This window comes from Pleurodeles waltl, chromosome 4_1, assembly GCF_031143425.1.
Source record: "Pleurodeles waltl isolate 20211129_DDA chromosome 4_1, aPleWal1.hap1.20221129, whole genome shotgun sequence".
Taxonomy (NCBI): Eukaryota; Metazoa; Chordata; class Amphibia; order Caudata; family Salamandridae; genus Pleurodeles; species Pleurodeles waltl.
Genome location: NC_090442.1, coordinates 173,644,455 through 173,658,186, shown reverse-complemented (window position 1 = coordinate 173,658,186; position 13,732 = coordinate 173,644,455). Strand labels below are relative to the sequence as shown.

General features: G+C 47.5%; 1 protein-coding gene across 1 annotated transcript in view; it reads right to left on the bottom strand.

Annotated features, from left to right (window-relative positions):
• Window positions 1-13,732, bottom strand: part of LOC138287144 (V-type proton ATPase 116 kDa subunit a 4-like) — a 1,145,905-nt gene that overhangs the window by 114,485 nt on the left and 1,017,688 nt on the right. The window contains exon 8 of the mRNA XM_069227503.1: window positions 12,430-12,646. Coding sequence (XP_069083604.1) covers window positions 12,430-12,646 — 217 coding nt within the window. The remainder of the gene's footprint in view (window positions 1-12,429; window positions 12,647-13,732) is intronic.

Here is a 13,732-nt window from a genome sequence, read left to right as displayed (position 1 = left end):
TGATGCTTCCCTGAGCAGCTTCAGGATTGGTGCAGGGCAGGCTGCAAGTCTGTGCCTGCAGCATCCGGTGACGGAGAGGAGCGGCGATGCGGCAGTGAAAGGTGAGTGTTTTTCTTTATTACAATAAATAAATATTTATTCCAAAGGCCTCCTCGACCCCCTCACGCATGCGTCGCCCCGCACCTTAAGTGCCCCGCAAGCCACTACTGCTGTTGTCACAGGTCCGGTTCAGAGCCTGGGGACCTTGACCGTGTAAGTAAATGCCTCTTTCTGCATGACCATCCACAAGTTTTCTTTTACTGATGCTGATGGTTTTTCGACTCTGAGAAAGCACTGTGGCCTGCTAACCAGACCTCTGTACCAGTGCCCAGACCTCAAAACATGTATGTTACATTGGCTGTATCTAATTTGCATAGGCTAACCTGCCTATAAGTCCCTAATGTATGGTACCCAGGCCAGGGTATTTAAGTGAAAGAGTCACGCCAGGGATCACAGCACTTGTTGTACCATCCTGAGCTTGACACAGGTAAAATTAGTCTCCCAGTCCACCACTGTAGACTGGAAGAGCAGTTTTAACTTGTTAGCCAGACTTTGCCATTTAAAGAAATGTCAAAGCAAACCTCCCCCTGCAATATGTGTAAGTCAACCGTATGGAAGGCCTACTGAGTCATATGGCAGGGCGCAACATATTTCATGGACAGAACATATTTTCATGGTGTGGCAGTTAAAACGCAAAACTGTCAGTTTGACTGTTGAAAGATGTGGCCGCCCACTTGGTGAGTTCCGGGTTACACACTGAACCCTCAGTTGTACTAATTGGCTGTACTAATTGCTGAATGATGTTACCAAACTTGATAGTCCAAGGTATCAAACAAGCTGTTGCACTTACCCCCACCTGATTTTAAAGGTGAAACTAATATAACGTGGCAGTGTGCAACTTTTATGAAGATGACACTTTCTTGACTTTAAATCTCTTCTGTCCTTAATGGTTGCACATAGCACCTATCCCCAAAACAGCTCTCTGCCCTCCTGGGGAGATGTGCTAATGACTCTTAGGAAAGCAGACCATAGAAGCCTGCAATGGCGAGACGAGTTACCTTCCACCTACAGGAAGCCACACCGGCGTTGGTCTAAAAGGCAAGCTTCAAAGGAGAAGCTGCCTTTGAGGGGCAAATGGGTAACACTTGGGAGAGGGGCTCCTCCATCGTCTAGGCAGACAGGCTGGCACTAGAGACAGGGAAGGGGAAACAAGTTTCCAAATCGGTTTTTCAGGGGCATGTAGCCCCCATGGTAGTCAAACCTCTGGAGTGAGCCAGGAAGCTCTGCACACCAAGAGAGAGGTTCTGCCATGTTAGAAGTGGATAGAATGGTGAATCCTAGGATAGCCAGATGCCACACTTCCCAGGAAGGAGGGAGGGATGTAGGAAAGTATGATCTTGCCTGGCATGTTACCCCCATTTTTACATGTACGTCAGTTTGTTTTTGCCTGTCTCACTGGGATACTGCTAGTCAGGACCACAGTGCTCATAGTTTGTGGCCTGAATACCTGTGTAGTGACTAACTATGTCACTGAGGCTCTGCTAATCACTGCTAATCAGAAACTCAGTGCTTATGCTCTCTCTGCCTTTAAATTTGTCACTATAGGCTAGTGACCACTTTTACCAATTTCAATTGGCACACTGAAACACCCTTATAATTCCCTAGGATATGGTACCTAGGTACCCAGGGAACTGGGGTTCTAGGATATCCCTATGGGCTGCAGCATTTCTTTTGCCACCCATAGGGAGCTCAGACAAACCTTTACACAGGCCTGCCATTGCAGCCTGACTGAAATAACGCACGTTATTTCACAGCCATTTTCAATGCACTTAAGTAACTTATACGTCTCCTATCTGTCTAACCTTCATTGGCCAAACCAGGTTTCTGGGGTTTTTCTCTGCAGCTGCCGCTGCTGCCACCCCACAGACAAGGTTCTGCCCTCCTGGGTTCTGGGCAGCCCAGTCCCAGGAAGGCAGAACAAAGAATTTCCTCTGAAAGAGAGCGTTACACCCTCTCTCTTTGGAAATAGGTGTTAAAGGCTGGGGAGGGGTAGCCTCTCCCAGCCTCTGGAAATGCTTTGAAGGGCACAGATGGTACCCTCCTTGCATAACCCAGTCTACACCGGTTTAGGAAACCCCCAGTCCCTCCTCTGGCGCGAACCTGGACAAAGGAAAGGGGAGTGACTACTCCAGGGTCCATCACCACCCCAGGGGTGGTGCCCAGAGCTCCTCCAGTGTGTCTCAGACCTCTACCATCTTGTTTCCAGAGGTGTGAGGGCACTCTGAAGGCCTCTGAGTGGCCAGTGCCAGCAGGTGACATCAGAGATCCCTCCTGAGAGGTGCTTACCTGACTAGGTGGCCAATTCTCCTCTGAGCTCTATATAAGTCTCTCCAGTGGGCTTTTCTTCAGATAACGACTTGCAATAATTCACCATAGTTCCTCTGCACCTCTCTCTTCGACTTCTGCCAAGGATCGACCGCTGACTCCTCTAGGACGCCTGCAAAACTGCAAGAAAGTATCAAGAAGACTACCAGCGACATTGTAGCGTGTAATCCTACTGGCTTTCTCAACTGTTTCCTGGTGGTGCATGCTTTGGGGGCTGCCTGCCTTCATCCTGTACTGGAAGCCACAAAGAAATATCCTGTGAGTCAACGCAATGTTCCCCCTGCTAACGCAGGCACCAAAAGACTGCATCACCGGTCCCCGGGTCCCCTCTCATCCTGACGAGCGTGGTCCCTGGAACACAGGAGCTGGGTCCAAGTGTCTCCCACAGTCCAGTGGCCCTTCTGTCCAGATTTGGTGGAGGTAAGTCCTTGCCTCCCCACGCCAGACAGCAAACCTGTGTACTGCGTGATCTGCAGCTGCTCCAGCTTCTGTGCACTTCTCCAAGGATTCCTTTGTGCACAGCCTAGCCTGGGTCCCCAGCTGAGTTGGACTCCGACGTCGTGGGACCCTCCTTTTGTGACTCTGAGTTCACAGAACTTCCAAGTGCCTGCTCCGGTACTTCTGCGGGTGCTGTCTGCTTCTGTGGGGGCTCTCTGAGTTGCTGAGTGCCCCCTCTGTCTCCTCCTCCAAGGGGCGACATCCTGGTCCTTCCTGGTCCCCAGCAGCACCCAAAAACCTCTACCATGACCCTTGCAGGCTTGCTTGGGGAAATTCTGTGTGGAAACACTTCTGCAACATCCAGCACACCGTGGGACATCTTCCATCCAAAGGAGAAGTTCCTAGCCCTTTTTGTTGTTGCAGAATCTTAGGCTTCTTCCACCCAGAGGCAGCCCTTTTGCACCTTTATCCAGGGATTCCTGGGCTCCTGCCCCCCTGGACACTATGGAGACTCTTGGACTTGGTCCCCTTGCCTTGCAGGTCCTCACATCCAGGAATCCGTCTTCAGTGTTTTGCTGGTGCTTGTGGTTCTTGCAGACTATTTTGTCTTTCTGGGGTAGTGGGGTAACTTTACTCCTACTTTTCAGGGTCTTGGAGTGGGGTATCTTGGACACCCTGACTGTTTTCTTACAGTCCCAGCGACCCTCTACAAGCTCCCATAGGTCTGGGGTCCATGCGTGATTCGCATTCCACTTCTGGAGTGTATGGTTTGTGTTGCCCCTAGACCTATGTTCACCTATTGCATCCTATTGTGATCCTACATTGTTTGCACTACTTTTCTTACTGTTACTTGCCTGTTTTGGGTTTGTGTACTTATAACTTGTGTTTATTACTTACCTCCTAAGTGAGGGTATTCTCTGAGATACTTCGGCATATTGTCATAAAAATAAAGAACCTTTATTTTTAGTAACTCTGAGTATTGTGTTTTCTTATGATATTGTGCTTTGTGATGTAAATGGTATAGTAGGAGCTTTGCATGTCTCCTAGTTCAGCCTAATCTGCTTTGCCATAGCTGCCTTCTATCAGCCTAAGCTGCTAGAAACACCTCTATTCTACTAATAAGGGATAACTGGACCTGGCAGAGGGTGTAAGTACCACAAGGTACCCACTATAAGCCAAGCCAGCCTCCTACACCTAGTATATGGTACCTAGGTACCCAGGGCATTGGGGTTCCAGGAGATTCTTCTGGGCTGCAGCATTTCTTTTGCACCCATAAGGAGCTCAGACAAACCCTTTTACAGGACTGCCACTGCAGCCTGCATGAAATAGTGCACACATTATTTCACAGCCATTTTCACTGCACTTAAGTAACTTATAAGTCACCTATATGTCTAAGCTTCATTTGCTGAAGGTTAGGTACAAAGTTACTAAGTTTGAGGTCACCCTTGCACTAGCAAAGGTGCCCCCACATAGTTCAGGGCCATTTCCCGGGACTTTGTGAGTGCGGGGACGCCATTACATGCGTGCACTACATATAGGTCAATACCTATATGTAGCTTCAGAATGGAAACTTCGAATATGGCCATGTAAGGTGTCTAAGATCATGGAATTGTCCCCCCATTCCAAATCTGGTATTGGGGAGCCAATTCCATGCATCCCGGGGGCTCCACTATGGACCCCCAGTACTGCCAAACCAGCTCTCTGAGGCCTGCACTGCAGCTACAGCTGCTGCCACCTCACAGACAGGGTTCTGCTCTCCTGGGGTCTGAGCAGCTCAGTCCCAGGAAGGCAGAACAAAGCATTTCATTTGGGAGCAGAGTGTTACACCCTCTCCCTTTTTAAATAGGTGTTACAGGCTGGGGAAAGGTAGCCTCCCCCAGCCTCTGGAAATGCTTTGAAGGGCACAGATGGTGCCCTCCATGCATAAGCCAGTCTACACCAGTTCAGGTACGCCTTGTCCCTGCCCTGGCAGGAAACTGGACAAAGGAAACAGGAGAGTCCACTCCCCTGTCCATCACCACCCCAGGGGTGGCACCCAGAGCTCCTCCAGTGTGTCCCAGACTTCGGTCATCTTGCTTTGCAAGGTGTGGGGGCACTCTGGAGGGCTCTGAGTGGCCAGTGCCAGCAGGTGACACCAGAGACCCCTCCTGATAGGTCCATACCTGACAAGATAGCCAATCCCCCTCTCAGGGCTATTTAGGGTCTCTCCTGTAGGTTCTCTTCCGATTCTACTTGCAAGTTTCCAGCAGGAATCCTTGGCAACTACTACTTCATCCTCAGACCTCAGATCAACCACAGCCTGCTCCAGGAACCGCTGTAACAGAAACAAAGTATCCACAAGGGATGCTTTTTCTCTGCAACTTCAGCTCCAGCCAGCAACTGCAACAGGTTCCATGGTGTGCACGCTCTGAGGACTCCCTGTCTTCAGCCTGCACCAGAAGGACCGAAGAAATCTCCTGTGGGGTGACGAAGTCACTCCCCTGCTCACGAAGGCACCTTCTAAGTCAACGACCGGTTGTCTTGGACTCCTCTCCTCCCTCTCCTTCCGACGAGCATGCTCCTTGGAACACAGAGGGTGAACCACTTCGACAGAGACTGTCTAGAGGTCCTGCTGTCCCAATATGGAGGAGGTAAGACCTTGCCTTCCCCCAGAACAACCCGTACCCATGTGCACCACGTTTTCTTTACCCCCTGAGGCCTCTGTGCACTATTTGTAAAAGTCATTTGTGCACAGCATGGCCCAGGTCCCAAGCACTCTATCCTGTGACGCTCAACTCACTGAGTTGTTCTCCGGCGGCGTGGACCTTCCTTTGTAGTGCTGCACCAACAGCATTTTGCATCTCCTTTGTCCCCATACCATGGGACTCCCGTGGGTGCTATCTGGTGTTCAGAGGGCTCTCTGAAGTGCTGAGAGCCCCCTCTTCTTCCTCACACTGAGTTGAGGCCCCCAGGTCCCTCCTGGGTCCAGATAATACCTACTTGATGCAAAACATGACTTTGCTGGAACCAAGGCTTGTTGGAGGAATACAGTGCCAAAACTCACCTGCATCCAACTACACAATGTGGGACGTCCATTGGATCATGCAGGAACCCGCTGGCATCTTCCTAGGGTGCATTTCTGCAGTCTTCATCCAACCAGGGACTCTTCTTTTGCACCCTCTTCTGGGTTGGCAGGGACTCCTGTTATTCCTAGAACTCCTTTCGACTTCTGGACTTGGTCTCCTTCCTTTGCACGTCTTCAGGTCCAGGAATCCACCATTTGTTGTTTGCAGACTTGGTTGGTTCTTGCAAAAACTCTAATCACGACTGTGAGAAGGTAGCCTCTTTCTAGCCTTGTTACCCCCACTTTTGGCCTGGTTGTGAGTGTATGTCAGGGTGTTTTCACTGTCTCACTGGGATCCTGCCAGCCAGGACCCAGTGCTCATAGTGAAAACCCTATGTTTTCAGTATGTTTGTTATGTGTCACTGGGACCCTGCTAGCCAGGACCCCAGTGCTCATAAGTGTGTGGCCTATATGTATGTGTTCCCTGTGTGATGCCTAACTGTCTCACTGAGGATCTGCTAACCAGAACCTCAGTGGTTATGCTCTCTCACTTCTTTCCAAATTGTCACTAACAGGCTAGTGACCAATTTCACCAATTCACATTGGCATACTGGAACACCCTTATAATTCCCTAGTATATGGTACTGAGGTACCCAGGGTATTGGGGTTCCAGGAGATCCCTATGGGCTGCAGCATTTATTTTGCCACCCATAGGGAGCTCTGACAATTCTTACACAGGCCTGCCACTGCAGCCTGAGTGAAATAACGTCCACGTTATTTCACAGCCATTTACCACTGCAGTTAAGTAACTTATAAGTCACCTATATGTCTATCCTTTACCTGGTAAAGGTTAGGTGCAAAGTTACTTAGTGTGTGGGCACCCTGGCACTAGCCAAGGTGCCCCCACATTGTTCAGGGCAAATTCCCCGGACTTTGTGAGTGCGGGGACACCATTACACGTGTGCACTACACATAGGTCACTACCTATGTGTAGCTTCACAATGGTAACTCCGAATATGGCCATGTAACATGTCTATGATCATGGAATTGCCCCCTCTATGCCATCCTGGCATAGTTGGCACAATCCCATGATCCCACGGGTCTGTAGCACAGACCCTGGTACTGCCAAACTGCCTTTTCAGGGGTTTCACTGCAGCTGCTGCCAACCCCTCAGACAGGATTCTGCCCTCCTGGGGTCCAGCCAGGATTGGCCCAGAAAGGCAGAACAAAGGACTTCCTCAGAGAGAGGGTGTTACACCCTCTCCCTTTGGAAAAAAGTGTTAAGGCAGGGGAGGAGTAGCCTCCCCCAGCCTCTGGAAATGCTTTCATGGGCACAGATGGTGCCCATTTCTGCATAAGCCAGTCTACACCGGTTCAGGGACCCCTCAGCCCTGCTCTGGCGCGAAACTGGACAAAGGAAAGGGGAGTGACCACTCCCCTGACCTGCACCTCCCCTGGGAGGTGCCCAGAGCTCCTCCAGTGTGCTCCAGACCTCTGCCATCTTGGAAACAGAGGTGCTGCTGGCACACTGGACTGCTCTGAGTGGCCAGGGCCAGCAGGTGACGTCAGAGACTCCTTCTGATAGGCTCCTTCAGGTGTTGCTAGCCTATCCTCTCTCCTAAGTAGCCAAACCCTCTTTTCTGGCTATTTAGGGTCTCTGCTTTGGGGAATTCCTTAGATAACGAATGCAAGAGCTCATCAGAGTTCCTCTGCATCTCTCTCTTCACCTTCTGCCAAGGAATCGACTGCTGACCGCGCTGGAAGCCTGCAAAACTGCAACAAAGTAGCAAAGATGACTACTGCAACTCTGTAACGCTGATCCTGCCGCCTTCTCGACTGTTTTCCTGGTGGTGCATGCTGTGGGGGTAGTCTGCCTCCTCTCTACACTAGAAGCTCCGAAGAAATCTCCCGTGGGTCGACGGAATCTTCCCCCTGCTACCGCAGGCACCAAAGAACTGCATCACCGGTCCCCTGGGTCTCCTCTCAGCACGACGAGCGAGGTCACTTGAACTCAGCAACTCTGTCCAAGTGACTCCCACAGTCCAGTGACTCTTCAGTCCAAGTTTGGTGGAGGTAAGTCCTTGCCTCCACACGCCAGACTGCATTGCTGCGAACCGCGTCTTTTGCTGTTACTCCGGCCTCTGTGCACTTCCGGCGGAAATCCTTTGTGCACAGCCAAGCCTGGGTCCACAGCACTCTAACCTTCATTGCACGACTTTCTAAGTTGTCCTCCGACGGCGTGGGACTCCTTTGTGCAACTTCGGGTGAGCACCATTTCACTCCTCTTTGTAGTGCCTGTTCTGGCACTTCTGCGGGTGCTGCCTGCTTCTGAGAGGGCTCCTTGTTTTGCTGGGCGCCCCCTCTGTCCCCTGGCGCAATTGGCGACATCCTGGTCCCTCTTGGGCCAGAGTAGCATCCAAAAACCCTAACCGCATGACTTGCAGCTAGCAGGCTTGTTTGCAATCTTTCTTCAGGAAAACACTTTTTCACGACTCTCCACGGCGTGGGGCATCCATCCTCTGAAGGGGAAGTTTCTAGCCTTTGTCGTTCCTGCAGAATCCTCAGCTTCTACTGTCCAGTAGCAGCTTCTTTGCACCCACAGCTGGCATTTCCTGGGCATCTGCCCACTCTCGACTTGATCGTGACTTTTGAACTTGGTCCCCTTGTTCCACAGGTGCTCCAGTCTGGAAATCCATTGTTGTTGCATTGCTGGCGTTGGTCTTTCCTGCAGAATTCCCCTATCACGACTTCTGTGTTCTTTGGGGAACTTTAGTGCACTTTGCACTCACTTTTCAGGGTCTTGGGGTGGGCTATTTTTCTAACCCTCACTGTTTTCTTACAGTCCCAGCGACCCTCTACAAGTTCACATAGGTTTGGGGTCCATTTGTGATTCGCATTCCACTTTTGGAGTATATGGATTGTGTTGCCCCTATACCTATGTGCTCCTAATGCAATCTACAGTAACTTTACATTGCTTGCATTACTTCCTTTTGCTATTACTGCATATTTTTGGTATTGTGTACATATATCTTGTGTATATTTGGCATTCTCATACTGAGGGTACTCACTGAGATACTTTTGGCATATTGTCATAAAAATAAAGTACCTTTATTTTTAGTATATATGTGTATTGTGTTTTCTTATGATATTGTGCATATGACACCAGTGGTATAGTAGGAGCTTTGCATGTCTCCTAGTTCAGCCTAAGCTGCTCTGCTATAGCTACCTTCTATCAGCCTAAGCTGCTAGAAACACCTCTTCTACACTAATAAGGGATAACTGGACCTGGTACAGAGTGTAAGTACCCCTTGGTACCCACTACAAGCCAGGCCAGCCTCCTACAAGTGGTCACTCCCCTTTCCTTTGTCCTGTTTCGCGCCAGAGCAGGCCCTTGGGGTCCCTGAATCAGTGTGGACTGGATCATGCAAGGAGGGCATTGTTTGTGCCCTTCAAAGCATTTCCAGAGGCTCTGGGAGGATACCCCTCCCATGCCTGTAACATCTATTTCCAATGGGAGAGGGTGTAACCCTCCTCTCATAAAGAAAATGCATTGTTGTGCCTTCCTGGGAGTGAGCTGCTCAATCCCCAGGAGTGCAAAAACCTGTCTGTGAGGTGGCAGCTGGGGCTGCAGTGGAAGCCTTAGAGAGCTGGTTTGTCAGTACTGGGGGTCAATAGTAGAGCTCCCAGGGTGCATAGGATTGCCCCCCCCCAATACCAGATTTGGATTGGGCGGTCACTTCCATGATCTTAGACACCCCATATGGCCATATTCGGAGTTACCATTGTGAACCTACATATATGTATTGAGATATATCTAGTGCACGCTTATAATGGTGTCCCCGCACTCACGAAGTCCGGGGATTTGGACCTGGACAATTTGGGGGCACCTTTGCTAGTGCAAGGGTGCCCTCACACACAGTAACTTTGCACCTAGCCTTCAGTAAATGAAGGTTAGACATGTAGGTGACTTCTAAGTTACTTAGTGCAGTGAAAAATGGCTGTGAAATAGTGTGTGCACTATTTCACTCAGGCTGCAGTGGCAGTCCTAAAGAAAGGTTTGTATGAGCTCTTTATGGGTGGCAGAAAAAATGCTGCAGCCCTTAAGGATGTCCTGGAACCCCAATGCCCGGGTACCTAGGCACCATATACTAGGGACTTATAAGGAGGGTCCAGTGTGCCAATCAGAATTGGAATATGGAGTCAATAAACTATAGTCACAAGTTTGGTAAGTAGAGAGAGCATAAGCACTGGAGTTCTGGTTAGAAAAACTTCAGTGACACAGTCAAGCATACTGACAACACACATAGGCCACAAACTATGAACACGGGGTCCTGGCAAGCAGGATCTCAGTGACACAGGCAAAACACACTGACGAATAGGTTTTAAACTACAAGCACTAGGGTCCTGGCTAGCAGGATCCCAGTGAGACATTAAAAACACACTGACAAACACTCACAAACAGGCCAAAAATTAGGGTAGCCATGCTAGAAGGAGGCTACTTTCTCACAACTGCTAATTAGAAAGTGCAACTATAGATTTTCAAGAATAAAAGACCTGATAGGCTATTGTAGGCTACTGGCTACTGCTCGTAACAAGGGGACAGATGGAAAAGACACGCTTTGTGACTTCATCATACCATGCATCTGTGAAAAGTGCTCTGGTTACTTGGACGCAGTCAGGAATTATGACTTACAATGAAGATCCTACGATGCAGAACATTTCCCTGGCAGACTAACCACTTTTATTATTTTCTTTCGTTATCAGGCCTTTCAGCTTTCCCTACAGTCTGATGCCTCCTATTCAAGTGTGTTTTCACGTTTTAAATATAATTAACATACTTTGACAAAATGTGAGACGAAGGCAGACCACACAGTTCCTTTGTGAGTCTGTAACAGCTTTTTAACTTCCACAATAAGAGTACTTCATGTGGCGAAAAAAGGAAGTGGAAAACCACTTCTAAATGTTTTCTAGATACGCAAAATGACGGCAAAAGAGAATGTTTCACAAAATAGGCGAGGAAACACCCAGTGTTCCAGGATCATAAGAGCTAGAAAAAAAAAACCTGTTATGCAAACTGCCAGTATAGTACGTCATGAGATTTAGAGCTCCTGGAACTCTTTTTTAATTCAACTATTGTAAAGTCTATCAGGCTGTTCTCTTCCTTGTTATTACACTGGTGACGCAACAAGATGCAACAGTTGTGACAATGAAGTTTTGATGAGGGTTTTTTTCTCCAGCAAGGATAAAATTTGGGTAACTGCCTATAATAGGCTTTTGAAATTGGTTATTTACATTTGTGTAAGCCTAATTCCTCTCAGGTATTCTAATTAATTGGATGTGTTCCAGGGACCCCACAGCATGGCAAGAATTAGTCTATCGTATTTGGCTACAAATGAAGTTTCTAGGATGCAAACCCTGCTGCATCATTTACCACACCCAATAAACACAGAATTTCGCTCATTCCAATTACTTTTCTCCATGCAGATGTAGTCGGGTATTACCTGACATTAACTGCACATGCCAAAAAGTATCACATTGCATATATTTTGCTCAACTTGTTCTTGCTAGCCTGGGCACAAAAACCTGCCTGTACCCAATCGGGCACTACTTGACGAACTTGTAATAAGGATCTTATTATTGTTAAATTGTGAAAGTTGTTTATTCTGTGAGTGTTCACTTCATCATGAGCGAATGGAATAAGACCAAAAAACTCTATTGATATAGTTCACGAACAAGGCACTTGTAAGACCCCATAACCTGGATCTGAATAAAACTGGTGACCTACGACAGAAATTCTGTCAAAGCATAGTAACCATTGTGATCCACACATGCAAAAGAGACAGACTATTTCTTGCATATATTGCTCTTTTATTTCAAAGTCCTGTCCATCCATTGTTCTCCAATTTCGCAACAGTATTTGCTTAAGGTTTTTGTGGGCTATGGGTAACTATGTGCCCGTCAAAATATCTGCATCATGGAGTATTGCTTTATGCCTTTCCAATATCGATGTTTGTGCCCCCACTTACTTGCTGTTTGCTTCTTACCACCCCCCCAGGGTGTCTATCGTATTTCCTTTCCCCTACTAACAAATCCTTTAACTTCACTGGATTGGCCAGGTATCTGGGCAAAGGAGCAAGTGAGCTATCCTGTTTCACACTCTTCCTGATGACCCAGTCACAGTGGTACCTGCTTTACGTTCAACCCTGCCGCAATCAATGACTTGGCAACACACAATTGTGAAAGAAGAGAAGGAAATTGGGCGTAGTTTAGGGGACAAGAGCCTGACTATCCTGCCTCAACCTCCTCTGTTCCAGTATTCTCTCAGCTCTTTACTTGGTCTTCCTCTTGCTCACCTAATTAGAGACCGTGGGAGGAGCTCAACTCTGAATCTCCCGTGAGAGGGAAGGTAACGCTAGACAAGTATACTTGCCTCCTGATCGTTTGTTTGGACTATTCTTTTAAGCGTTTCTACAGACTAAGTCGTAATAAAAGATTATTCACATAGTAACTGATCCTTTTCTTACCTGGTGTTCATATAGGGGTGCGTTGGATGGAGTATCGTAAGTAAACATAAACATATTAATGAAGTGGATGAGGATACTTGGCGCATATCTGGCGGTCTGGCAATCAAACTGCAACCATTTGTAGAAGATCATGAAAACAAGGTACCCAAACAGACATAAAATAAATATCATCTCAGGGAAGAACTTCAACGCCACGTCCATGGTTCTCTTGAAGTAGCTGAAATATGTTAAAACACGCTTATTAAGGTCAATGTAAACTAAAGCATGAACGTCAGATGTTACCAAGATTCCCCAAGCAATCATTTACTGGACATTATTTGACACTTTGTAAAATTTCACTCATTAGTAGAAGTAAGCATGGAATGAATGTATACTCTCCATCTAAAAAAAATATTACTAACCTTTCACATTAAACCAATTTCAAGACCAGTAGCTCCTAATATGCTTCTTACAAAACTACCTAAATGCCACAATAGCTCAGATTTCATAACACAAGTGTAACGAGTGCATAACATATCAGGTGAATATATGAAAGGTACTAACACTGGTGAATTGGAGTTACAGGTAAGTAACCAATTTCTTCTCCAGCATTGTATATTCTATATCTTATCTAGCTTAAATCAGAATAGCAAGCAGAGAGGCAGGCTGCTGCTGCATTAAAATCCAGGCAGTAACGCCTGCTGAATGCTTTTCAGCTTTTTCAATCGACTGTGTGGCACATGTCCTGTAAAGACACTCCAGCAGTTTTTGCCGCCATATTTCTGGTGGTTTGAACCCCCAATCTGCCCTAGAGCGTAGGTTTTGCCTTGCTGTTACAGAAGGTGTTACAGACAGAGAGCCAACATGCAATACCTTGTTCAACTCCTTGTTTGGGCAATTTCCTGGATGGATAAATGAAACAAATAATTGATCTGAGGAACACACGTCCTTGGTTTTGTCCATTTAGAAACAGATGCAACTGCAAACACCCCGTAAGCAAGATCTCTCCAAAAAGTGGATGTATTAGTGAAGAAAAATTGCAGGATGACGGGTTCATTCAAGGAGCTTTGGAGTTAATGTTGGGTTGATCTTCAAAATCACCTTGTGTATTTTTTGGTGTGGAGGTATGGCTCCTTTATGACACATGCCTGTCATTCTCTAACTTTCCGGTCTGAGGAAAAAGTGAGCAGAAGTATGGTCTTCCACATACAGAATTTCAGGTAAGTTCTGTGAATATTTGAAAGGATGCAGCATAAACAGTGTTTAACTCCCTTGGAAAAGGAATCCTTTTATGAACTCTTTTATCATTTTCTGTGAGAATAAA